Source organism: Gymnogyps californianus, chromosome 1 (genome assembly GCF_018139145.2).
Source record: "Gymnogyps californianus isolate 813 chromosome 1, ASM1813914v2, whole genome shotgun sequence".
In the NCBI taxonomy this organism is placed as follows: domain Eukaryota; kingdom Metazoa; phylum Chordata; class Aves; order Accipitriformes; family Cathartidae; genus Gymnogyps; species Gymnogyps californianus.
Window position 1 is genome coordinate 101,779,203 of NC_059471.1, and position 27,382 is coordinate 101,806,584.

Below are 27,382 nucleotides of genomic sequence, written 5' to 3' on the forward strand. Positions count from 1 at the left end.
GCAGAACTTAAAATTACACTGCAGAATGTATGCTGGCTTTTGTTTTTTCCATCTTGGCTGGTGCCTGTCTAAATCTCAGAAGCAATAAAGAACAGAGGCATCTTCTGTTTACTTCATTCTCTTTGCAACATCCAAATATGCATACTCAATTTCTTGATCAGCAGGACAAGTGTTTGTAAATTCATCTCTTGCATATGCATTGTTCAAGTATCTTGAAATCCCTGTCATTTCAGGTGGAAAATCAAAATTTCTATATTTTTTTGCAACAACCTTTTATTAAAAGAAAAAAGAAAAACATCATTACACACATGATCTGCAAAAAACCCAAATCTACTCTTTATGCACATTTTTAATTTTCAATGTGTAAGTCTGTCGTTATATGCAACATAGGGGGAAAGGAGAAGGAAAGGCAAATAAAAAGAGAAGACATGGGATGACAAGAGCTAGCTAACAAGCTAACTCACTTAGGATTTATTTGGTATAAATATTCTGCTAGAGCTATGCAGAGCTATGTGGACCAGTAGACCACACTTGGAAGAGATACAGCTTAAAACAGCAAAGGAGCTAGCATAAACCAGAATTAACAGATAATCTTACAGTAATAAACTGGCCCACACTTGGATACTTTCACTGAAACAGAAAGGAAAAACTTGAATTAAAATACTAAATTTCAAATGGCTAGGGAAAACAACTATTGGCCAATACCTAATCCCTCCCTGTTGGCCAGTAAGGATGGTGTGACGTTCTTCCTCCATCATCCTTCAGACATCCACCTGACATAAGGTGATTCTCCCTGTATGGGCTCTGCTGACCCTTGCTACCTCTCGAGCTTTGCTGTGCCTGAGCTCTGTGTGGGTGTGGGAAAGGGCTCATTCCCTTGCTGCTCTCTGGAATAGGTTCAATCAGGGCATCTCTGGGGAAAGTTTTTGCTTGTGGAGGTGTCAGAAAGCCATTCAATCCACTCGTCCTCTGACAAAATAGTAGTCAAAAAGGAAACTTTCTGAAGTGCCCTTGTTCGTTTGAAAACCAATGAATTTCCAGTGTGGCCGTTTCTCTTCCAGAGCCTGGTTGGCTCCAGAGTAGCCCAGGGACAGGCTATGACAACACCCAGACATCTCGGTCACCAGGACTGTTAGGTGTGTGTGGATGCTCCGCAGCCCTGAAAGAAGAGGCTGGGAGCCTTGGCTGGAAGGCATTGGGTGGTGGCTACCCTGCCAGCGTTATTGGTACTAGTGGTGATATTCAGCAAAGCAAGAGTTTTGGATTAAAGGTGGGAGAGACAGGTTCGAATTTCAGCTGTTGCTGGCTTCTTGAATTGGCATGGACAAAATAATTTAACCTTACTGGTCCATGGTCATATGCACTTTGCATATGAAATGCAAATGAAAACACTTCTCTGCAGCACTGAATACAGCACTCATTTCATACTTGTGAGAGGCTTAGCCCAGATATGAAACCAGATATTCTAGCTCCAGAGTCATCAATTTGAGGATCCGCCTAGCTGTGCTGTAATGAAATGGCCTTGTGCATTAGCATTCAGTGTCCTTACACAGCTACTGTGTGGCCTCAGAATAGATAAAGGATTCCTCTGCCTTTTAGAAAAGGACTTGAGTTTCCATGCCACCCTTCTCTTCAGGAAGTTAAAAAGCAAATGCAAACCTTGATTATATGGAGCTTTGGTAGGAGGTTGCAATCCGCTAAGGTGAGCTCATCTCCATCCAGGAATTTCCGGCTGGAAACAGTGATCTCCTCAGTGCTGTAAGCATCAATTTCATCAGGCAAGGGGCTATTTAAATAGTTGTCCAGCTTCCTCAGAGCTTTAAGCAAAGATTTTTCCAAATCTAGGTTAAGACAATAAAAAGGTCATTCAAGCCTGTACCAAGGTCCCTCTGATACCAAGCAGAAAGGCGACTCCTGCATCCTGTCTCCTGGCACCAACCCAGCTCGCAGACACCCGGCCATGCCAACTCCTGCAATTCCTTTATCCTAAGCTTAAAACTTAATGCTGGGATAAGAGCTCTAAGTAGCTAAAGGGGGTTCTGAGAAAAACCAGACCGGGGCTGTGTTACCAGAAATGGCACCTCAAACACCTTTGCAGAGTGTGCTTTTGCAGAGTGGCCTGGCAGAATGGCTCTGCCTTCACACTAACTCTCACCTTGGGAGCCACGGGGCAAGTGCCTGCCCACAGGCAGGACAGCAAGGCTGGGAGCGACGACAGCAAGCCGCCGGGACGCCGCTTTGGGGTGTACAGGAAACTGGACCATGAGCCCCGTGCTTTCAGCTGAGCGCGCAGGAGTGGGGTCGGGGCAGCAGGGGCTGGCAAAGGTTGGCTGGGGTTTTCGTGGGCTGGTGGTGCCTCTGTGCCACTGTGGAGAGGGGAGAAGGGAAGAGCAAGGGGAACAGGGCTGAGAGCTGGAGGACAGAGATGAGCTAATGCATGGTGGTAGTAAGGGTCCTGCTCTAGAGAGATGTGCCATGGGGCTAGAGTCCTCACTATTTACAGAAGTGGAGTAGAAAGGTAAGGTCTCAGTTCAAGCTGGCTGTGCTTTTAGCAGAGCTGTGGGGAAGGTGCAGTGTTACAGGCTTGAGAGCTGAAGAAACGAGGAGGAGCTGGAGCTGGTGCTCCCATGCTGACAGGGGTATCTGCGTAAACTAACTTGGGGAATCCTCAAATAAGAGAGTGAATAGGCGCAGATTTCCACAGCCTTTATGCTCTGGAAAATGACTGTTTACCCTAAGCTGTAAATGGGATATCTCCAGCACAGTGTGCTAGAATTGTACAGCTCTAATTTCTTCCAGTAACTACCCGGGCTGATGAAAGGACTGCAGCACATACTTTCATTAGCATCTTTTCTTGGGTTCTTTATGAACGCAGAGAATTTTGCAAACACATCATTTCCTGCAGAGTTAGACTCAGGGTGGTTTGGTGCAAGTTTGGGATACCTGAGGAGTTAAAAGAAACAAAAAGAAGTTATACAACTAGCCTTTATTTTCATCTCCACTAATTATTTAATATACATTATTTACACTGCAGCGTCACAATATACAGCCACACAGGACTCTCAAAGGGAACCATCCTAAACTAAAAATCACTTAGCAAGTGCAAATTTAAACCTTAGTTAAACCACATGGGTGACCTCCTTTTCCTGAGGGAGATGGGAAATGACTGTTCATGCTGCAAATACTGCCCAAACAGCCCAGTGCCTCTCCCGGGCCTCCTCCACTGGAGGTGAGGCTGCGTGGAGCATGGCTCCTGCTGTGAGAAGGAGCGGAGGGAAAGTCCCTCTTCGCAATAGCTGCTGCTCCTCCCAGCCTCCTCGCCTGGCCCACTCGTACGTGAGGAAGCTCAGAGCGGCCAGTCCAGCAGCTGTTGTTGCCAGGGGCAGATAGGAAGGGAAAAGCGGAGGGGAGCAGCTGCTTGCCTAGTTTAAGTCAGGTTCGGCTGTTTGAGCAGGAAGCGCTGCGGAGAGGGCTGCTGTCCCAGGGGAGAGAAGGTGCATGGGTGGGGGACACGATGCTGCTGATGGCGGGACAGCAGGGTTTGGGGAGAGGTGGAAAGAGCTGCTGGGGTGGGGAAAGACAAGTCTGAAACCCAGACGCCGCTGTGTGCTAAGATGGGCCCACCTGGCCACTCAAAATGAGCCCCAGCACGTCTGCCATGTGGGAAGCTTTCGCTGCCCTTTTCTTCCAACTGCCTGCTCCCAGTAAGCATAATTATTTGTATAGTGTGAAGAGGGAAACTTCAAACAAACACAAGTGGAGGAAAAGAGGTCAGGTTTCTGCAATGGCATGCAGGTTTCTGCACATGCTTGCTGCAGCAAGGTGGGTTTCGTGCCTTGGGAATGACTGGTGGCACAGCAGTGAACTCAGGGCAAAGGCGAGGGCAGCGGGAGGAGCACAGCCGGTGTCTCGGGGACACCCCGGGGACACCCCCTGCACGGTGCCAGGCTTCAGCACTGTTTCACGCCAGTCAAAGTTACCCCTCCTTGCAAGCTCCACTGCGGCGGCCGGACCAGCCCCCCCGAGCCTCCCACACGCAATTATAACACGTGCAGCTCATCGAAGGCCTGACCCACCAAAACCGAGGGGGTTTGGTCACTGACCCCCGTCGAGGGCCGTGAGGGGCTAAAAGCAAGAGAAGCGGCCAGGAATACAGTACCGGGGTGGCGCTAGCTTTTCTTCCAAGAACTCCTCGATCTTATTGACATCGGTTTTCACTTCGCCGTCAAATGTCATGAAGGGGGGGTTTGTTCCCGGGGCGAGGTTCTGCAGGTCAGCAGGCTTTCTAATGGGAGGAAAGAGATGGGGTTAATCACAACAGGGACCACATTTGCAATTTCTACACTTAATTGCAACAAACTGTTTCACCTTTAAAATAGCAGGCTGCTTTACGTCTTTCTTACAAAATAAAACTTATCTAGCTGCCTCACACCGGTGGCGTGCGAATTCGCTAGCCTGAATGTGCTCTGAAATGCTTAAAAGAACCCAAAAAACTTCTGTGTTATGTTACAGAGACCTACTGCAAAACAGATTAAAATGTCAACTGCTTCAAAGGAGTTAGTCCACTTTACACTAGTGAACCCTAAAGAGGAATCAGGCATCCAGACTGTTAACGTAATGCCAAGCCACGGTGCGCATGTCAAATCTATCAGAAGAGAGCCACCCTTTAAAATCACCATTTTGGAAAAGTTGCTCTGAAAAGAACTCTGGTTACAGTCTCACCTTTTCAAATCCACGGTTGTGACATTAAATATGACACCTTTCAGCCACAGAATCATAAAGAGACGCTGAGAGAACGGGCAATTTCCAATACTTTCCCCATCACTGCCAGCCTACAATTAAAAAAAAAAAAAAGGTATACATACATCTGTGATGATAGCAAATTTTGATAGCAGATGCAGTAGGAAAGCAGAAAACCCAGATCTGCTACGAGTACGTATAGTATGTTACTCATCTCTACTAAAATATATTTTTATGCAAAGTTTCTTTGTATCCTTCTCCAAACATGCACATAGATATGATGAAGAATCCTGTCATCTTGGAGATGTAGTTTTTCAATAAAATGCATAATGAATATTGCCATAAGTTAGAAAACAAAATTGAAATCACAGCAGTCCTTCCAAAGGAAATAGTCTCCATCTCATTTGTCTATGTGAACATAAATCTACCTAAGTCACTGCAAGATTAAAACAAGTTTAATCAGTTTACGATCACAGGAAACAAATAGAGAAAGATTTACCAGCATAAATTGAGATGGAATGTCTACAGCACTTGAGGGAATAAACAGAATAAATCAAATAATTAAGAATTTCAAACTAAACAGCTGTGGAGAAGGAGGGAAGTTCGGCAGTAGCCTTTCTCTGGCTGAACCCACCAGTCTCTGCGCTTTGCTGAACTGAGGACTAAAGAAGCACAAGTGCCACGTCCCCTTGGCTAATCCCTCCTCATTACAGACCCAAGGCTCCCACTTTTAAGACTGAAGCGTGGCCGTATCCAAGTCACGTAACCTCTCTTTCCGTGTGCCCCTCTAATGATGGTCTTTCCTTTTTGGCTAAATGAATCACCAGGTGTCAGTGTAAAGCACAGGAGGTGCAACTCACCATACGTGTGGCCACAGAACTGTTGCTCTCATGTACTTTGTGTTGCATTTTGTTAAGAGGCTTTGTTAAAGTGAGTCGAAGTCTTGCATAGTTGCTATTGGTTAAGTTAGGCTTCACGCGACATTGTTGGAAGAGATCAGAGGTCTAATTTTTAAGCCCTTCATGTGATTCTCCTAAAGCGCAGTTTTAAAACTTAGATTGAATGTAAGGGTGCAGAAATAAAAAAACAGGTGTATCATTTACTTAGTTAATAGGTTAGTTCATTAAGGTTTGTAGACCTTATAACCAAACAACACACAGTAATGAAACCAGTTCTGCTTGCTCTTTCACCTTCTTCAACGCTATCAAATGAATCTCAAATATAGTAAAAAGTTCTCCATAAACAAACATTGCCGTTGGATTGCTTTATAATGCTCACCTTCACAAAGAGCTCTATGTCTGGAAACGAGCACCTGGTCTGGGGCAGGCAGGTCTCTGCCATGGAGCTCGAGGGACACATGAGGAGGGATGCTCCTGTGGCTTGATAAACCGTCTTATTCTCCCTATCAAGCCAAAGGATTCTCCTCCAATAACTCTCTGCTGCTTTCTGCCTCTGGTACTGTGACAACCACTGGCTTTCTTGGTAGTGAAAACCAGAATAGCCTATTGCCTTAAACACTGCCAGGGGATGAACTTTTAGAAATGCTAAAACAGCTGGACTGCTGTGTTAGAAAAGTCTTGTTTCGTAGGTGGCAAAAATGAAAGCTGGTCAAAAGCTACTATTGTATTTTTCCTCCTACTCAGAGCACTGCTTTCCAGTGCTATACAGTTTACACCAACAAGAAGACAGAAAACTACTGTGTATTTCATAAAAATGAGACTACAAATGCTGCTAGCGTGCTTAAAACAGAGCTAAATACATGACACCACCATTTTGTCTCATCCTGCCTCTCATGTCAAGTTTTACCCACCCCCCAAGGAAAAAGGGGGGTGAAGGGTATAACTGCGACCCCTCGGTGCTAGCAATGGGGCCCCCCACCCTCTGCCAGGCTGCACTGAGGGGAGAAGCAGCAGCCAAGGGACATGGTTTCGGATGTGCCGTGTCTGGAGGAGGCAGGCAGGTATGTCTGGCGATGAGTCGACTCCCGCCGGCTCCTTTCCAGCTGCCCCTCACTCTCTGGCTGCTGCATCCGCTTCCCAGCCCGCTGCCCTCACACAAGCTGTGCTGCCAGCACCCAGCTGTTCACCCGAGATGGGCTCTCAGGGAAACCCCTTGAGCGGGACACTGAGGGGACAGCAGCCCAACCTGGTACAAACCTGTGCTTTGATGTCTTAAACAGTTTATTACAGAAGAATTTCAACCTTTAAGCTCAGTCAGTGAAGAAATAATCTTACAGTAACAGATTGCTATGGTCTGGGGAAAGAAAGAACAAGTGTCCAGAAAAACAGTTCCTACAACTGATATTTTCATTCAGCCCTTGATAGGAAAAAATAAGTTATCCCAGCAGGGTTCATATACCATTTGGAGAACATTCCAGATAGCTCTGTGGTCAAGAAGAGCTATGTGACCAAGAGTGACAGCAGGGTGAACTTTCCCTGATCAATTAATATCTTCTGCTGGCCATTAACTACTAAAATTTTGGCTCCCTCTAGCTTTTACTGCTGGAGCTGAGGAAACGCGGTTGTTGCTTCCTTTTGTGCCCCATCACCTTGGTGACAGTACATTTCAGGGAGCTGGACGCAGCAGCCCCAGCCTGCTCTTCTGGGGAAATGTCCATAGGTAGAGTCAGAGATCCAGGTCAGGACAGACGTGTTACCATGACAAACACAGGCACGAAGCAGGCACTGAGTCCCAGTTTGTCCTTAACTGGAATGACACATAGGCAATGAGGAAGGTGAGGGACTGGCAGCCCTGGAGATGTTACAGAAGCAACCTCCTGTCTTGTTTCTAAGTGCGAACTTTTTATGTCCATACCTACTTGGGAGGAAAATTTACTAGAGCACTACTGTTTTTCTATTTTGCAATGGATAAAATAGCAAACAGTGAATCTCTCAGCCTTTTACCTTCATGCCTCTCAGCCTGCTAGCAACCTTTCACAAAAAATAAAAAAAATCATTTGAACACCAAGGAATTGAATAAAACAAGGGATTAAGCATCGCTGATTACAGCAATGCTTTGCCAACTGTAACGACTGAGAAGATGATTGATTGTTTATTTGGTACTTTTTGACTACTTCTATGGACTAGTTCTGATGGTGTTAAACATGCCGATGAAGTTCAAAGGCATCTGACCTGCACATACTGTGCTGTCTCGCCTCCCATGCTTCCTACAAGGGACATTAATAGTGCACTGCTATCTTAGCTGTGTTCTGTGCAATGCGGGTAGCACGGTTTCCAGTGAAGTGATGCAGTGTTTGCCCAGCTTTGCTGTCTCCAGTGGTTATGGTAAGCACTTGGCTTTTACAGCAGAAAATAAATTCACAGAGACTAGGATGTTTCCCCATTTCTGATGTGGCCATGATCCTTCTCACAGGCTAAGGAGGAAATCTTCTGAGCAGTTTCCTTGTGAAATCATTGCTGCACTTTATTAATATAAATCTATTCTAAAAGCCCACGCTCTCCAGGCTGTGTGGTACATCCCAACGTCTAAAGATGGGGCCAGGTCCTCCAGGGTTGCTGTGCCTGGACTGAGAACAACAGGCAGAGCTTTGGGAGTTACTCAGTCAAAAGCCTTGGCTGCTGAGGTTCTACAGTAAAGGAGGCAGCAGCCATTCAGGTAGGGACAACTGGGAAGCTGGTGAACCACATCGAGCTTTAGCAAGCTGAAAGCCATTTAGTCCCCAGGGGCCTGAGCTCTGGATGAGAGGTGAAGGGAGGACAAATCTCTAGGCTTGCCACACCAGGGCTGGTGATGGATACATCCAGGTTTCTTTCAGTTCTGCAGAGCTGGAGGCAAATTACAGTAGCCCACACAACAGCACAAGCAGTGATTAAACCTTTCCCTACTGGAACAGTGACCAGCAGTCTGAAGTGACTGCAAGACCTTGAACACCAAATCTGATTCAGAGCTTGACAGAGTTTGACCTGGCAGCTCAAAGATGCTACAGTTTCCTATAACCTTTGCTGAAAGCCCAGAACGTGGATATTCTGGCCTGCTGCGGAAAACAGGGTGAATACAGCTAGCTAAAATGCCTTCAGATATGTCAACTTGCATTTTGGCTTACAGGAGACAACTCTGTTCTCCTAACTCAGCTCATCTAATTCAGGGAGCTACAATTCCTACTGGACATAAAAGCATCAGTGACACATGCCAAAGGTGTTTGTTCAAGTTTCCAAACAGAGGGTCTGCCATGATTACACCAACCACTCAAAAATCACGAGCTAGGACACTGAAATAGCTTTATAGCTGTGTATCGAGCAACACAACAACAGCTGAAGTATGCCATCATCATATCATAATGTACTTTCCAACAAAGCAAGGGTGGCCTTTTTACAGAAGTGTGTCAACATCTTACCTTGCAGGGACACGATGCAGCAGTAAGAGAACCAGAAAAGACCTGCCTGTCCCATATTAATACCCCCAGGAAGATAGCGCAGCTAGGGGTGTTGCAGCCTGGGAGCAGAACTCCCTGCATTTTTCTCCACAACCCCACTCAGGGATGTGTAACTTTGAGCTGTGCTTGGTACATGCGCAGAATTTAGTTACGCTTCCTCACTGTTGTGCTTAGTGATGATGCAGGGTGAAATCTTAACTCCGGTGAAGTCAGTCGGAGTCTCTTCCTGTTGATTCAATGGAGGACTGTGTTTCCAAACTGGTTATAATCTTAATAACCAGGCAAATGCTGCTGTAATTGTAGGTAATGCTGCAAGCTGGCCTCCACCTGCAATTGTTGTGACATTCTCTTAACATCCAGATCTTGTGGGTGAAGCGGGCCAATTCCCAAAACACAAAGCTGGTTTTTATGCTCTTCTGCTGCTTAAATAGATGGCTAACCAGTGTCTTGAATAAGTGGCATTTACGTTTTAATTGCAATTGGTCACGAGGTCAATATGCTTTTTCTAGTAATACTGGGATTTAATGAGTTCATTAATCAAACAATTAAGACAGCCATTGCTGCAGAGGAGAAAAATGTCAGGCTGTGCATAGAAGCTTTCATTCAGAGCCTTGAGAGCCTTAGGCAGCGATCGTATATTGTGACAGTATCGACTTATGACAGCTCTCCGTGATCATGTGCCATTACTTAATGGGATTATTAGCCTACACTCCCTGTTTTCATTCATTTTTCACGGTTCCACACTCACTTCGGTCTTTGTTTGTTGTTGTTCTGGGTCTTACTCAAAGATACTGGGAAAGGGAACAGCTCTCCACACTTTCCACTACTGCTTAAGCTCACGGGTAGGAGCACCACCATGCCTTAGGCTAATTTCACCAGGGAGCAAGACCTTATGCACAAGATATTAAAGAGGGTCCCAAAAGAACTATATTCAGTTTCTGGAGCTGCTGCTGCCACCTTGATTCAGCAGCTCTGTTTTTCTGAGTGGCCTTGAAGAGGTCACTTGCCTCCTCATCCATAGCAAGAGGATAATTATAGTGACCTTACCCAGGAGTCACACACCGTATGTCATTCTTAAGCCAGTAGTTTGGGTCCTCCCTGAGCTGGAGTTGCTCTGCCCCTGGAGCTGTTGTAAGAATTTGTTTTGTAACTGTTTCTGTCCAAACATCTCGGGAACCAGGTTTTGAAGGTTCTTCTATTGACCTCAAATGTTCTGTGCCTTCAAAATCGTGATGAGTGGAATTTGTTTTTCCTGGACTTTTTGTTTCCTTCTGAAGGTTAAGCACGGAACAAACAGTTCAGAAGGAGCAGAGAAAACTTTTTTATTTGATTTCATATAATTATATAATCCCTTTGAAGCTACATTAAAAAGGAGAACAAGGAGCACAACTGTTTTTTTTTTTTCCAAAAGCTGAACTCCAATTCCATTTTTCTTCTTTGACACGAGGGAGCTAAGTTACCTCCTTTCCCATATTTATGCTGGCTAAGAGGCAGGTTTATCCAGCAAGTGGAGCAGAATCGCTGCCTACTGGGAGACAACGCACCGTCCAGCTGGGACCAGCATCGTGGATCTGCCCCTGCCTGTTCTGCTGAGCTAGCTGTCTCACGCTGAACTGGGACTTTCCTGCAGGTTTCTTTATTCGATCCTCAGCTATCAGGCAGTTTTTGTGTGCTCTTCCTTCTCATACCACACCAACAACTCCCCTCTCCTTTTTCACAAGGCATTTGATCTCCTGTCAAAGAACAGGAACCACAGCAACCAGCTCAAAACTACTGCCTGAAAAACTACAAGGAGTTCGCAAGCTTGGGCCGCCTGTGGCAAGCAACTTTAAGGCTGGGTGCGACTTTCAAGACCAACAGCTATTTTGCTTTAATTCCTTCTAGAGACTCATTTGTTCTGCACTGGCATGGATTAACTGAGCCCACTGCATTCCTAGCACTGACTCTTGGCCTGAACTAAGCCCTGCAATGCCAGCCTGACGGCAGTAGCTACCACTGGCTCTGCACACGTAGCAGCAATGCAAGAAAGGCCCCTGCGGTACACAGCTCTGCTTCCCGCCTTGCTGCATCTCTGGGACCAGCCATTGAACTTGGCTGCATGATGGCCAAAGAGAAAGAGGAGGGGAACTCCCAGTGCCTCCCCTCTCCTCCTCAGCCCTGAGAAGAAATCCCACTGCCCTTTGATTTACCATGAAGTACCCAAGCCATTTTTTTTAAGAGCATTTTTTTAAGATCACAGGCAGAAAGACAGAGGGAAGCGGTACAACTGCACTCCCATACTCCCACTAGCACAAAGACCTCCTTCAGCCTTGGCAACAGGTTCTGAGAAGCACATGGGTTTGACCGCAGCTACACTAGAAAATGTCTATTTTCTAGACATAACCATGTTCTGTTAGTGTGCTGTGACAGATATATTGTTTTAATTTTAAAAAAAAAGCACCTAGTCCTTGAGGATACAGTATGTTTTACATTGTTGATGTCTGCTACAGTATTTATGCAGATTCCTATAGTATTGCAACACTGAAAAAAAACCCAAAATTGGCAATATTACTCTGTTATGAATGCAATAAAAATGTAGTTACAAGTCATTTTGGTTCACTGAAGGCAACTATAATGCACTTAATAACATATGATATTCTGTGCTAGGCACAGAAGCACCACAGGTATGTCATTTGGGTCAGATCACGTTCTAACCAAAGCTTTTTGCGAGGAAGAGACAGATTACCTGGAATTTTCTCTATCTAAGCACTGTGTTCATTTTGTGGCCTAGGGCTAGGCCACGAATACCCAAACGCTGAATTTTAGAGAACTCTTTTGATGCCACCTACTGGGCTTGAAATGGAAGTCTTGACTTCTGCTCTTGGAGCGACCAGCAGTGGCAGCCTCAGACGTCAGCACATCTCATCATGAGAGGTTCTGCCTCGGAGCCACCTCTGCAGCAAGATGCCTTGCTTTTTGCTAACGGCACTCTTAAGAGTACTTGAGATGCTGAAATTGTACTTCCAGGCAAAGTTTTAAGATAAAGCATCTGTAATTTAAAATACATTTTAACGGAAAAGTAAAAATTTTGCCACTTATTATTCCAATACTTTTAAACAGTCATGTAGCTCTGCCTATCTGCTAATATCCAACACTTAAAACAGATGTTTCCAGCTGCTGTTTAATTTCTCAGCCAAACAGCAGATATAGTCATATTTAAAATGCGGCTGGTAGTTGAGATTCCTGCACATAAATTGTATTTTTGGTACTTGCCAGGGTAGACTCTTGCTGTGTGTGACATCTGCAATAGTGAAGTTCAATGAGAAAGCTGTGTTAAACAGCAATTGGACACTCCTTCAGGTAAAAAAATTAATTACCCCTTCTCTTTCTCTCTTTTTTAAGAGCAAAATAAGCACCTTGATATTGAAAGTGTGCCATAAGGATTTTTGTTTTAAAAAGAAATCTATCTTATTTTATATTTAGAAATATTAATAACATCTATCTTTTATCTTGAACAGTATTACAGGGTTCAGAGAAGACCAAACATACTTAAGGGATTACAACTTTGAACACGCAAGTTCAATAACACACTTTTTGTCCTAAACCCTTATTAAGCTTTCAGGTTAAGGAGGCAACACTAAATTAACTACAAGCATTCTGCTAAAAATAGCTTCTTTCTCTTTTTAAGGTGCTAAGACAAAAAAGCATGCAGGGGAAGGAGGGAGCAAGTATACTAAAATGTTTTCTCTAAAGAATGAAGGGGTGCTTTGACTTTCACCATCCTCTCCTACGTCATTTGTAAGGCCCCTTTTTCCTGCTGAAGCTGGAAGTCTGCCCCTGCTGACTCAAATACAACTGGGGACAAACCCTGAGTGCTCTCCTTCCAATGCAAACAGCTTCTAGTAGTTGAGTAGCCGAGTCTTCGATCAGAAGAGTGTCCATGTTGAACTCCAGCCCTGTAGGAAGCATGGTCCTTTTCCACCTGAGCAGGAATGATCCGCTTTTCTACCCACCACCCTCTACATAAGAAGGACCAAGTTAGGGCTGCAAAGACTATCACAGCTGCAGCCTTCAGCTACATCATTGACAAGTTCTCTATACACGCCTCCTCGAGCATGTGTTTGGGTGGTTCAAGATACAGTCTCAGTAGTGAGATCATTCAATGCAAGACTGAAAGGATCCCCATGACCACCCATCCCAACTAAACCATGCCAACATGTTGCAATAGATCTTACAGGGCATGCAAAATTAGTAATCTGGACAGTCGGCTGAAAAATGGACCCCGGGGCCTCTGGATTTCTTCCACTTTCTCCCCTTTCTCCTACCTCTCTTCCAAGTCACAATCAGTCAATGCATTTAGGTGTGCCTGTAACTTTTAAACAAGCAAGTTGGCTCACCAACTGCAAATAGGACAGGTCCTTTAAGTTTTGTATCTGCTGAATATCCTCTTGAGTGACCACCTGAAATGCAGCCAGTTACGTTGGCTCAAGTGGATTTAACTTTGTAGTCAGAATAAAGCAGACTTTCATTGTAAGTCCTGTGCACTCAGCAGGGGAGAAGAAATGACAAAGTAGAGCATTAGTTGACTTTACATCTCAATGATCCAGTCTGCCAATTGAGGTGCTTTGGGAAGAAGGCGTGTTAAAAAGGGTAGGTGCCCAGATTAGCAAGTTGCACAAAACTTGAAGACAGGTGCAGGCAGGAAGGAAACCTGGAGGAGGAACCAACAACTCAATTTGTGTGCACTTGGCTTGACTGTGACCTGCTACTACCCCGGAGGGAAGAGCCTGGTTTTGTTACAGAAACATGAAGCCCTCTCCATCCAGGTCAATGGATGCCATGTGCTACAGGGAGAGGCAGCAGTGCAGAGTCCCACTGCACAGAACAGAATGTAATTAACCAAAAAGCACATGTCTTCTAGAGCACCAGGGTAGCTGGAAGTGGTTCAAATCACTGGGTATGCTGGCTTTCCTGTTCTCTTCCTCCCCCTCACAAAAATGAAAATGTGCACTGGTCCAGGAGGGAGCCTTGGAGGTCCCGTCTGGCATGTCAGCAAAACATAAGGGCAAGGTTCAGTCAGAGAGATGCTGGAGAATTATCTAACGATAATAACCAGACCTGCAGATGGAGCCTGCAACCCAGGAGGCAGGAACAGTAGCAGCACCACCAGTGCTTTTTGGAACAGACTGAATACCCCACAAACTGACAACCCTGAGTGCTGGGATAACGGAAAAGCGATAAAAATGGTTACAAACTGTTATGTTACACACTGAAGCTGGAAGCCACCTCGCATAGAGACAGCCAGAAAAAACAGGTCTCTGGTTGGGGGAGGCGGGGGGAGAGAGCGAGAGCGAGCCACTCCTTGAGGATTCATCATCTTGCCTGTCTCACCCACCCACCCACTTGGGATGACGTGCTCTCTGGTAGTGCTGCTTTCTCCAAGTACAGCACTAAATAGCCCTCTAGAGTTTAGGCATCTATTTTAACTTAAGTGAGTTGAATCCCACCCTTGGAGACTACTTATCGGCTAGAGATAACTGCTGAAAAAAAAAGACTGGAGTGCATTATTCCTAGCATGTCTGACCCAACTGCCTGATGGAGCTGTAGGGAAAAGGTGATGTTGCCTTAGGATGCATCAAAGCTGGCACTTCCATGGAGGCAGAGCAGCATTCAAGCCACAGCAGAAGACACTGTGCATGGTCCTGAAGAGGTCTCTGCAAAAATCTGGTCCTCCACCTTCATGAAAGATTAAATCAAACTCAGTCAAGCGCTACTAAGATGATGAAAATGAGGAGCCTATTTTACAACAGAGGGCAGGAAAATCTATTCTGGTTTAAATTTGGAAAGCAAAGACTGAGGGAAGATATGATTACTCAGTGCAAGTATAATTTTTTCCCTGATAGTTGGGGGTGATGCTGAAACAAAAACCAATGGGTACAAACTGGCCATGAATGTTTCTAGCTGACAATTAGAAGGGTTCCTAACCACCACAGCACGAGGTTTTGAACCAGGTTTCCAGTAGGATTAGCAGGTGTATCAGTATGTATGTGCATATGCGGCAGCACAAGAGGAAGAAAAACCATTTTGTCTCAAGATGAGATTTGATCCCTTTCAGCAGGGACTTGGCCTTATTCTCCACTGGAAGGTTCCTTGCTGCCCGTTGTTTCTTTGCACATGACATGGACATCACTCCAAGGACAAGACGATGGCAAGTGCCATGCTTTTGTATTCCATGCCACTGAATGTGTCCAAGTGAAAATAACGCATGTAGCAAACTCCAGGGCAATGATGGAAGGGAAAGGTACTGCTCAGGAGACAGCAGCAGCTATCCCAAACAGAGTTTACACTCTAAAATAATTGAATGATTCCTTGGAAAAGGAAATAGATGATGGATATAGTATCTCTGACAGTGAGCTCCAGCCAGACACCAGACAGGGTAGGATGCTGTTGGCAATGAAGAGAGTCTGTGTGTTAAGATTAGCCAGACAGCAAAAAGTAAATGGTGCCAGAGGTTATCCTCTTCTGAGGAAGAACAGAAGAGCAGTCAGCACAAAATGGCATTTTATTTAAAGTGGCTTGAGCAAATCACTGCAAATCTAACTGCTGACGCTGTATGTTTGATGCATGCTTACAACTAGGGATGGACACATGCTAGTATGGGCTAGTATTCATCCACTGGCCAGGTACAACTGCCCAACTTACAGAACACAAGAGGCAATGCAAGGATCCCAGGGATGGCAACTGAAAAAACCACTCTCCTCAGCCCAGTAGCCTCACACAGCATTGGCAAAAGGCAACAGAGTCTGAGCTGCAATGGGACACAAGTCTTGAGGCAGCTACAGGATCCAAACGCAACCCAGGATGGCTGCAGCAGCAGCATCCTCTCAGACAGTGAGGATATCCAAGCAGCTCAGGCCTAACAGAGTACAGGAGGGCTCAGGAGGTACCTCCGCCACCAGCTGGCCTGATTGTGGATAATCATCAAAACAAGGTACCAATACGTGGTACCAGAATGCCATCTAGCAGAACAGCAGCAGCAATGGATAGGGAGAAAGTCTCCTACCTGTAAAAGCCATACCATCAGAGGGTGGGATGTTGATTCAAAGATGAGCATACCTGGAAGATTATGAGCCCCCAAAAGGTTGGTGATAAGGAGTGGTAACTTTTGGACAGGTCTAAGTTGCTGAGTGCCTGGACCAGACATCAGGAGGCTGCTCGGGGTGCTGGGGGCTGGCTGCTGCTGGGGCACAGCATGCACATAGTCAATCCTCTTGACAAAGAGCCAGATCAACTGCTGAAACCCATCAGCAGTTGTTTGTACCCGTCAGATGTTAATGCCCATCCACAAAACAGGCTACGAAGATGATATCTTAGGAGTCCTGCCTTAAAGTGCTGTCAGGATGTGGAGCTCCAGGGCACAGAGCAGCTCCCAAACTGATGCAAATACAGACCTATGGAAAAGGTGTGGCTGGGATCCTCAGACAGGAGGATTTCTTAGCCCAGCTTTCCTTTTTCCTCATGGAGACAGGGAAAGGTAGACCTTTATAGTCACATCTAGGCACTATAAATTAAGTACTGTACAAACATAGAATGAAAAGACTGCTCCTAACTTAAAAAACAAACAGAAAACTTATATGTAGACCATTAGCAGGGATGTGGGAATGCCAAAGGATTTTTGAATGTCGTCTTATAAAACGCTGTGTAGATTAAGGCTTTTAGCCAAAGCTAGGTCAAAAAGAGATGCCAAGGGAAAGAGAATGAAAGGAAATGAGTGTAGCTGCAAGGCGGTAAAAGGAATTGACTTTTCACCTGCACAGCTTCAACTGACCACAGAACACCACTAAACTGATTTTTGTGTGACCACGGATTATAAGTAGTAGGCTAAAGGTTAAGTCTACCTACAAACGGGACGACAATTTAGATATACCCGTCTACTGTGTTTTTAATATTGCAGCTGTACATTAGTGGTCATCTCGTTATTAGTTATCTAGCTATTATTACTGATAATAAAAGATGGGCTCTGTCCTGGAGCAGGGCTCTTCTGGCACTGGATGTGAGTTCAGGCTGAGCTCCCACCTGCAGAAATAATGAAACCCTTGCTACCTCACATTTTAACATCTGAAGCTTGGGCAAGACTTATGTCGCCCGGACTGGCCACCTATCAGCATTTCATAACATCTTCTAACAATTTCATTATTAAGGCTTTTCTCATTCTGTTAGGTTTCTGAAATTATACTATACTTTCTTTCATGCAGTGTTTGCATTAACTTACTATGATTATTTTGTTTTATTAGATTTCATAATTCATATGTTCAGTAAGGCTCTTTGCTAGAAATGGTTCTTTGAATGCTCTTGGTCCTCAGTTTTTGTTGAGGGATTAACAGTGTGTTCGAGTTTCTTTACGGGATATTTCCCTCGACCCTGTTTTTATGTAGTGAGCAGTGGTCACAGCTTAAAGGGGTTATATACATCTGGAAATTCTAATCCTCTCTAGATGACAGAAAGGAAAAGAAGTCTGAAGCTGTAATTTCCTTTGGTTTCAGTTCTCTCTCTCCCCTACATGCCAGCAGCCATTTCAGAGCAGAGAAAGCCTCCTTTATTCTAACTTTCGCTGTGTTATTTACTTACTCACGGTCTGCTGGGTAAGTAATTATTGCTGAAATTAACTTAATTACTTGGTAAGTAATTAAATGCTTTTGATGCATAGGAAGAAATTTTCCTTCATTAAGAAGCAACTTTGTGGCAATAAACTTTTTACCTTTGTCCAGTTACTTTATAAATAATGAGAAACAAAAGGCCCAAATTCACTCCTGTTACTTAGATGAAATATCCATTTACTTTTCATTTCAATATCACAGTCTGCTCAGTACTTTTACTGAGCAGTGGGTCTGCCTGCACCCTGCCCTTCCAGTTCTGACAAAGTTATAAATAAATGAACAATTAAATGATAATTCTGTAAAGCAAACAAAACACAAGAGAGCGCAGGTGAAAATTAAAATGTGCAATGGCTTGTAATACATTTATAGAGGCTGTGGTTTTACTAATATTCACTCTTATTTACATTAAAGAGATTGAAGATTAAACTTATGTGTGTATGCAGTCTTACAAAAGAGAAAAGTAAACCAATTCTGCGATTTTACACACACTGCTGTTGCTAGCCTTGGGCCAGGCCCTTCATGTTGTCACAGGTATTTTCAACTACAGCTGTGGCTCTCTACAGGGCAGTTAAAGGCAGTCAACAGGTGCTCTTAAAAAAAATTCCTAAAATCAAATGAAATTACAAAGGAAAAATGCAAATTACAGGTTTACTTTCTCAGATATCTTACAGCTACCTATACCAGGTCTGCAAATAAAGGCACTCTGGTAGCTACAGTATTTAGCATAACCTGGGACAGTGCTGAGCCTGGTTTCAGAGTGAAACCATTGGCGTCTCTCATGATGGGAAGGCAACTAATTAAACATACAGGATGCTTGCATCTAGCTATCTGCCATCCACAGCACAATAAGTATGTGGTAATAATGCAAAAGCAATCAGCAACAAGGAATCCACTGCTTCACGAGCTCAACAATAATTTGCTTAAATAATTAATAAATAGCTTGAGTAATAAGGCCTGGCCATCCCAAGCAGAGCTGTCTGAAGGAGGCTCCTTGCACGAGCAGATCCTCTCACGCTGCGCTGCAGGGAGGGGGAAAGGGAAACTGGATGCTCCCGTGGCAACACCTGCATTTGGGGGGCATCAGAAAAAGGTTTCCCTAGGGTTGCTTCGGCTTTCAGGGGAGATCTTTGTCTCACGCTCCTGCTGCTCAGGGATGCCCACCCGGGAAGTGGCCTGCAGTGCTTCCCGTGCCACATCTCGTGCAGCCGGGCAGCAAGGGAGGGGGGCCAGCAAGCCCTGGCAGAGAGCTGGGCAAAATTGAATTTTCCCAGGTTTCCATCTCTGGGTCGTAGTGCAGCAGTCACGCATGGCCTTTTCTTGGCCAGATACTAAATGCTTTAAGGCAAAGTAAAGGTCCTTTCTACTGTTTTTACATGCCTAGCCCCCAGCAATGATACATGAATACAGTAACCCTTTGTGACAGTTTACTTTTTTCCTAAAACAGCTTGGAAAATTATGTCAACAAGTAGTACTTTATCCCATCATAATTATCAATGCATTATTACTTATTTATCTCTTATTTTACAAGGCTTACTTAGATGACGGTGACAAGCAAGCTTCCAGGAACTGTGCATGGCAAGGAGAACAGAGGCAAGGCAAGGAAAATGAAATGTAAAAATATATAGGAAAATCAACTTGTGGCTAGCAAAGACTGAAAAACTTCAGCTACAATTTAGTAGGGTTTAAATTAATCTTGCCCAGTTTAGGAATACCATTCTCCTACACAAGTAATTGTCATATTGCGTGAATTATACTTGTTTTACATCTCACTCAAAATAGCATTAATTTCAGTCATCAGTATTTTTTTACTTTTTTAGGACACAATGATAATGAATTATATGTGTATTACTCATGCACAGTGATGAATTATATGTGTATTACTCATGCACAGTGATTGTGACTTTTCAAAGCAATGTAAGTAATCATTGCCACTCCTCCAAAATGGAAGCCATTTTATTTTAACGGGAGATGTGACAAAATCTCCATTGCTTGTAAAAAAAAAAAAATCAAGTGGTTTATTCAGAAGAGAAGGTTTTAAGCAGGGGCAAAGGGGAATGGCTGCAGAGGTGTCGCCACTCCACTCCCCCTGAAGTAAGGAGAGGGAATGCCATCGTTCACTTTAACCACAACAGAAATATGCCAGCTAATTAATGCAAATACACAGCCCTCAAAAAGATCACTCCCCCTAATCCTTATCCATTCTTTAATTTTAAGATTGAAGATTATTTTCAAAAACCTGCCAGTAGTCTAAGAAAACCGAAAGCCTTTTAACTGAACACAGGTGAAAATCAGAGCCGGGAAATGCCGCCCAGTTACAGATCACTGGCTTTAATCTTATACCAAATAGTTCAAAAACCGAATTTCCTTCTGCTGTGAATTCGGCCTACAGAGTTCGTGCCATCTGTGTTTGTGTTAATGGGAACATTACCAGGTCACAAGCGCACAAGCGGCAAACCAAATGCTATTAGCTATTCATCCTGTTACAAGAATTATGTTTAAATACCTCAATGCTATTTCTAATCTGTATTTAATAACATGGCAAGATGCCAGCTGAACATTCTACATGGAGACAAAAATCTTATATCCTTTTTAAATTCTTACAGGGAATTACTTCAACAAAAGAGCATTATATTCTCAAACACATTATAGGTCTGGGAAAAACAGATTAACTGGTATTTCAATGACACATCCTGTTTTACACTTCACCATACGATACTTAATCTGCGACACACAGCCGTGCTGTTTCAATCTAAATGCAAAAACTATACGCATATATAAAATATCTATGATTTGTGTTGTAAATGAATAAGTAAATAAGAAATATCCAAATAAATAAGCCATTTTATGCAGCTTCAGGGAGTAGGTCGCTGAAGGCTTGAGAAAATAATTTGCCAATGGTATTCCTAATTCTGATGTTTAAATCAAGAGGTGAAAGTGAAAGATGAAAAGAGTGTGTGGTTTTTTTTGCCCTCCAACAGTATGTCATATTTTGGTCCACACAGAAAATAATTCAAATGACCAGGTAAAATACTACATAAAAAACCTGTCAGCTCCAGTGGGAACTGGCAAAGATGTGTCCTGAAAGAGCAGTTAAAAACTGGACACAAGTACCAGCAAAAACCCATTAGCCTGACAGAGAGGGGGGCTGAACTCTATTCCTTCCCTTCCCGGTGTAAATTCAAATTCAAGGCTATTCTTCATCCTGCCCTCCCCACCACCTCACTTCCATTCACAGGCTTTGGGAAAATATGAGAAACACAGTATTGCTAACTAAAATACAGTTTTTAAATAAAGATATACTGCACAAATCATACTGCAAACCAATCAGCTATAACACTGATATTCCTCAAAACAAGGACTGTCCCTGTGTTCCCTGTCCCTGGGGAGCCCCCAGACCCTGCGGTGCTCCTGGCAAAAAGAAAACTGATGGTTTTGCCGAGGGGCTGGTAGCGTGTTCGTTTCTGCGGGCAGCATAGGCCCCAAAATTTTTAAGTCTTTAGGGTATATTTGGATCCTGTTTCGAGTTTCATCTGCCACCATTATGGAAAGAAACTTGAATTTTTACAAAACACTCAGGTTCTATAATAGCTTTTAACAATAATTTCAACAATGACTACCAGGTAAATGTCAATGATTCTCCAAGACATAAATGAGAATTTTTCTGAAATCTGAGTAAATGTTTAACTTCTTTGTAACTACCCCATTTGAATAACCTGGAAAAGGGCATGCATTTGTGACTCCAGTCCTGCTGTAGTTCACTTTGTTCTGTAACACTTATATTTCTAGTCTATTTTGAATATTCATCTATGTGCTAAAATTTCAGCATATGAAGAGGAAAAAAACGAGAAGGGAAATACCACCTTTGCACCTCTGCCTGTCCAGGAGGCTTCACAATAACCATCTCCCTGCGCATGGCACATCCCGCAGCCAGCCAGCGTGCCAGCCCCAGGCTCCTCGCAGGGAGGAGGCTGCGACGGGCACCCTCCTCCCGGGGAAAGCCTCCGACGGCGGTGTCGGTGGCAGGCTGTACAAGCTGCCGCTGTTTGCTTTGAGAAGCTAAATATTTTTATGAAGGAATTAAAACACTTTCCTTTAGCGCTGACAAGGCGGGTGTTATTGAAAGCAACTGGAACGGAGTCACTCGACTTGTTCAGGCTTTTATCAGTAAATAATCAGACATTGCAAATGGAAATGCACACAAGTCTTATCACAGTGTGACATTTTATTATCTGAGTGAGAAAATAATCATGTAACCTTCAGATGGCATTTACTTACGCTCCTTGGGCAGAGTCCGAGGAACATGCAATTTCTTACTTTTTAAAAGAAGCAGTAGGACCTTTTTAGGGGAGACACAGAGAATACGGTCAGCGATGGCACGGGAGAAAGTCTCCATGCCTCACTTCCCCTTCCATAAAATATGTATAATATTTCCTTTCCCTACCTTACTCCCTCTACTACCTCTGAAGAGGAGGGGTCTGTATCTTGCTAAAAAGTATACAGCCACTACCAATTCAAAGTGACTTCACCAGAGAAAAGCATCCTAAAAAAGTGTGGTCATATTAATAATTTCCATTATCACTTTTGCTTCAGAATATTTAAACTAACTTCTAAAAAAGAGCCATAAATATAATTATGCATGGATCCATATGAGACTGTAAGAAAGGCCAAAACGCAGAGTCCCTGGGGTGGCTAACCCTGGCTGTTACCCGTCAAGGTGAAGAGCCCAAAAAGGCAGAATTGTGTGTGGAAGCGGAGCAATCACAAGGTTGCCTAATCCTCTTCCTGTGAACACGGCAGCAAAGTGCTGGAGAGAACTGATTTCAAATGGAAGAAGACATGGCAGAAAAAGTTGGTTTAGTATTAAAAATATCTAATAAATAGAATTAGACTTTTTTTAGTCAACAAAAAATGGTTTATTTTTACTGTTAGGGATGCTAATAAAACCAAAATCCAGATTCTCAAGTGGACTGGGCATGATTTGTTACACCCATGCTGGGAAAGGGACACGATACCTTTTCATCTTTTTAATGCCTGCTACATTCTGGTTTCTCAAAGCACGTGGGTAACGCATCTCTTCTTCCACAAGCAATCCCAAAATCCATGGGAACCAGAGGCTACTGAATACCATTTAAAATCTACATACTGCTACAACAGGAAATAACAGCAAATAAGCCATACATTGCCTAACCATAAGGTTGCTGGATATTCCTGGCTCCTTGCATTTTATCTTTCTGATGCTGTCTCACTTTGCAGGTAATTATTATATGTTGACGGTGTCAAAGAGAGAGCAGGAATAGCTGTGTAGCTCTGTGTCTATGGCACTGGCTTGGGAGAGGGATGCACGCTAATCTTCCACTTATGCTCCATGTAACATCACGACCTCAATCACCCGCATCCCACATCAGTGTCCTAAGTACAGGGCTAACGATGCAGCTACTGCTGCCTCCTCCATGTTGGCAACTGTGCCTAAACCCCTTGTGAACGAATCTAGACCTAACGCTGACAGGTAATATTTCCTAAAAAAAAGCTCTTAATTTTTATTTAATGAAGATCATTTGCAAAATTTCACCTGAATTTATTAATAATTTTAGTATAGTTATATTTTTCAACTAATTGGCCAAATACCTTTCCTCCCCTCACCCAGAATATCATTCACCACATTCTAATGTTTTATATTCGTGAATGCCATGAGTTCTGTAGACTGGTTTGTTATTCATCTATATACAAACATGAACCAAGCCTCAAATTAAACAGACAGACAGCACGAAAATTCCCAGGTACAGCTGCATGATAATCACCTCATGCAGCAATCATCAACGTTTCTGAAGAAGGCTGCGGCTCTCCAACAGGATTTATGAAATGAAGGTTCACTTCAGACAACCAGGGACTGAAGGCAGAAAGCAGACAAGGAAAACTTCCATCCTTGCCCCTGGCCTGTGACGATCAGAGGTAAGATCAGCCTTTTAATGAAGCCAAAACTCAAGGAGCAGAGGCAGTATGGTTGAATTTTGCGCAGCAGGCTGATCTCATCAGAAGTTTCTGCTGGTTTCAGCCAGCAAGAAATACAGGCCGTGCCCTAGGACTGAATCAGGAAAGTGTCCCCTGTTCAGCGAAGGGCTTAAATAGCACGTGACTAAGCTTGTGCTTAAAGTAAAACACATGGTGAGGTGCTTTACTGAAGCAGTGAGCCGAGAGTAAATAAAAATAAGAAAAGGTCTAGGAACGTAGCTCTGAAGACATTTACTTTATTTCAAAACTTCTTTTGCCTAAAACAAGCCTGCAAACCGCAAAGATCTGCAGTCACACTGGGAATAAATAGATGCTTAAGGCTTGTACAATCCTGTGTGCACATGCAGTTTTAGGACTTCCAAAGCATGGACAAAAAGATGACTCCAAGAAGTATGACTAGATCATACCAAAAAAAAAAAAAAAATTAGATGCAACTTCGTATTTCTGATCACTTATGTCTATCTGTTGGTTTGTGTCTTTCTGGCACAGGACTTGGCCTGTCAGTTGTCAGAACTGACGTTGGCATAAACAAACAGAGGACACTACTGCTCCGTTAAGCATCCCTCCAGGAGCAAAGCAGCAAAACTAATTTTGGTGTAGTTCTCAAAGCTGTTCTTTAGTCAGCAGCTCCAAGGAAACTTGTTTCTTTTTAGCAGTCTAAGCTCTAAAAAGGTGACAACCTGAACGGACAGAAAAGAAAGCATGAGAAGTAAAAATGAAAAAGATTGCACTTTCAAAAAATTTGCATAGCTCTTTCAGAAAAAAGATTGGTATCATTGCCTTTCAAACCGAAGTCTCCCAAGCACAGTTTTATTGAAGACTGCTGGAAGAGTACTCAGCCCCCACAAAAACTGCTGCAGGTGCACCCGGCACGCACAATAACCTGAAGAGTTATGAAAGGAATTTGTAATGCCAGTTCCTCTTAAGCTGCATTAGGGAACCCAAAATTGCCGTATTCCAGCTGAAAAAAAGTAGCTGAGAAAGGGCAAACACCCATGGGAAGGGAGCCAGCTTCTTGCTTTGTACAACAGTCTTGGGAACAGAACAGCAAAATGTCTTTGAACAAACACACCTCTGCTGATTCAGTACTTTTTGTACAGCTGTATGGAGTCAAAGAATCAAAACCACCATACAAACAGCTAATTAACCAGCAGCCAGAAAAGCGGGGCTATGCTGGTTTTGCTGGGCAGCCCCACAAGGCTCAGTCCTGACCAGCTTTGGTTTGATTCTGGTTTCAGCAGATCTAGCCTATGCGGTGCTCGTGCTCTGCTCCAGGAGAGGGGCTTTCTCCAGAATGATTTTTTCCTTGTTCTGGGGTAACTTTCATAACTACTCAGTTATAAAAGCAGACGGGTCTCATAGCCAACTGTAAAACAGAATATCTGAAAGAATGGTGGAGGGAAACAATGTATAAAAAAATTACAGGATTTTAGTGGCAGCAATGTGGCAGCTGAGAAAAGGTCCTGCTTTCTGAAGAAGGTACATGAAATGGAGCTCGAGAAGGATAGAAACAGAGAGTGAGAAGAAAGCAGCAGACGTGTTCCTCAAGGAAAATATGGCATGGTTTTGCCAGAAAGTGAAATGCAGCAGCGCTGGTTGGGATGGGAGGAAAGAGAAGCTGTCTGTTTTCTACCATTGCCCAAACCATACCAAATGCTCCCCTGCTCATTTCACGGCAATTTGTCCTTCTGTAGCATCACACAAATCCAACGTGCTCACCTTTGGCAAGCTCTGGGTAGTTCCCTTTGCTTGGATAAACATCCAGTAACTAAACTTCCCCCCAAACCTCTTTTAATCTATAAATACAAAGCTAGTGTAACTCCACACATATAAGTCTCTACTTTCACTCTGCTGAGGTCATCTAAATACTGGGCTCCTACGGTGAATCTACACTAAAAAAGGACAGTAAACACCTGTCTACTTGCATTTTGATAGAGGATGTCAGCTGTTCTCCTTATAAACCACACTCACCTAACTGATTTACAGACTGATTGCACTGATGAGCAAAAATCAAGATCTTAAGCACAAATAGCTACTCAGTGATTATATTGTAAACGTTTACATCAAGCATCAGGTACAGCACAGAGTCCACTGAATGGGCATACAGGCTAGGAGGTTTTTCCAAGGATCTGAGCTCCTGCTGCCCATGGACTTCTTACCTACAGCACTTAAAGCCCAGAAGTTCAGTTTATACTTTAAATCTAAGTTATATATAAACCACAGATCCATCACATCACAGAAAAGCAGATTCTTTTTGGTGCTCTGGTATGAAACACCCGTTACCATTTAAGTTGGATACGTTAACTGTGGTGTTTGGAGGCACAGATGCAAGCACTTGTTATTCCTATGTCTCTACTCACAGCAAGGCTTTTACTTTCTTGTTTATTAGCGCTTTTGATAATTCCGCACAGCACTAAGTATGTCTAGTCAGTCAAGCAGATCTCAGCAATGGTGCAAGGAAATTCTGTTTCAGTAAAGTAACCTTGGTCCCTGGTAGGAATGAAATAACTCTCTGAATGAAAATAAATGACTTTGATTTAGAGGCCAAGAATGTCACAAAACTGAATAAAGCCTATTACTTTTTGTTGGATAAAATCTATTACCTTAGGCTCATGGTCAGCTTTTATTATATACCATTTAACCCAGAAACTAAGCAAGAAATGTTTTGGAAGATGAGCAATCTCAGAGAAGGCCTTGTGCTCAAGCTGGGTTGTTTGGCTGACTGTTTGTGTCAGCACTTACAGATAAACTACTATTCCTAGAAATCTTTGGAATGATGAAATTTGCAGTTGTGATTCTGGTGTTTAAGTTTTCTATCTGTAAGAAAATTTAAAATTCATTGGTAGGTAACCTTGGAGGTTTTTTTTTTTTTAATTTAGAAATAAACTCTTAAGTCCTACATAAATGTTTAAATTGCTTAGAATTAACTGAATAATTTTAGTGAGAGTTCCACTATATTCAAATGGTAAGATAAATTTATGACATCTACAGAAGTTTTCTGACAAATAAAGGGCTTTTGCCACAGAAGGGGAAAAAAAAAAAGCATACATATACCACTGAACTTAGAAGACCAGCTAGCAAGCTTCAACATCCACAAGGTGTCCTACCCAAGGTGCCACATACGCTTAGCTGAATTACCAAAGACCAATCGGAAAGTATATCTGGATGACCTTTTCAAACATTTGACTTTGAAACACCAGAAACATCAAGTATTACTATCTAAAGGAAATATAAGATAGATGTTGTTTCATGGGAAAATGGAAATCAGGTCAGCACCTAGTGAAACCCTCAAAGCAATTCTGATACGGTCTTGCTCGTATAGCCAAGGACTCTTACGTAGTTCAGCTTCATGAAGTTCAGTTGCCCAAACAGAGACGTCCGCTGTCATTGGAGATGCCTTAGTGTAGCCCGTCTGGCATCGAGCTGCTGGTCCAGAAGGACATTATCTCCCAAAGATGCTGCTAACCCTGCTAAGTGCTGGAGTATCTCAGATAGCATGAGGTCTCAACATTGGACCCTGGGTGTCTGAGTTCAAACTAAATAGCACTGCATAGCAACCCGGATCAGCTTAAAAGCACAATCGCTGGTACCCATGCTTGTGGCG

General features: G+C 43.5%; 1 protein-coding gene across 1 annotated transcript; it reads right to left on the reverse strand.

The window, feature by feature from the left end:
* LOC127029613 (chloride intracellular channel protein 6-like) lies at positions 1 to 27,382 on the reverse strand. The gene is made up of 6 exons (XM_050915327.1): positions 27,337 to 27,382; positions 4,723 to 4,832; positions 4,160 to 4,285; positions 2,837 to 2,943; positions 1,660 to 1,841; positions 1 to 270 (listed from the first exon to the last, which is right to left on the reverse strand). The coding sequence occupies exons 1-6, from the start codon at positions 27,370 to 27,372 to the stop codon at positions 109 to 111; spliced, it is 723 nt and encodes a 240-aa protein (XP_050771284.1). The 5' UTR covers positions 27,373 to 27,382; the 3' UTR covers positions 1 to 108.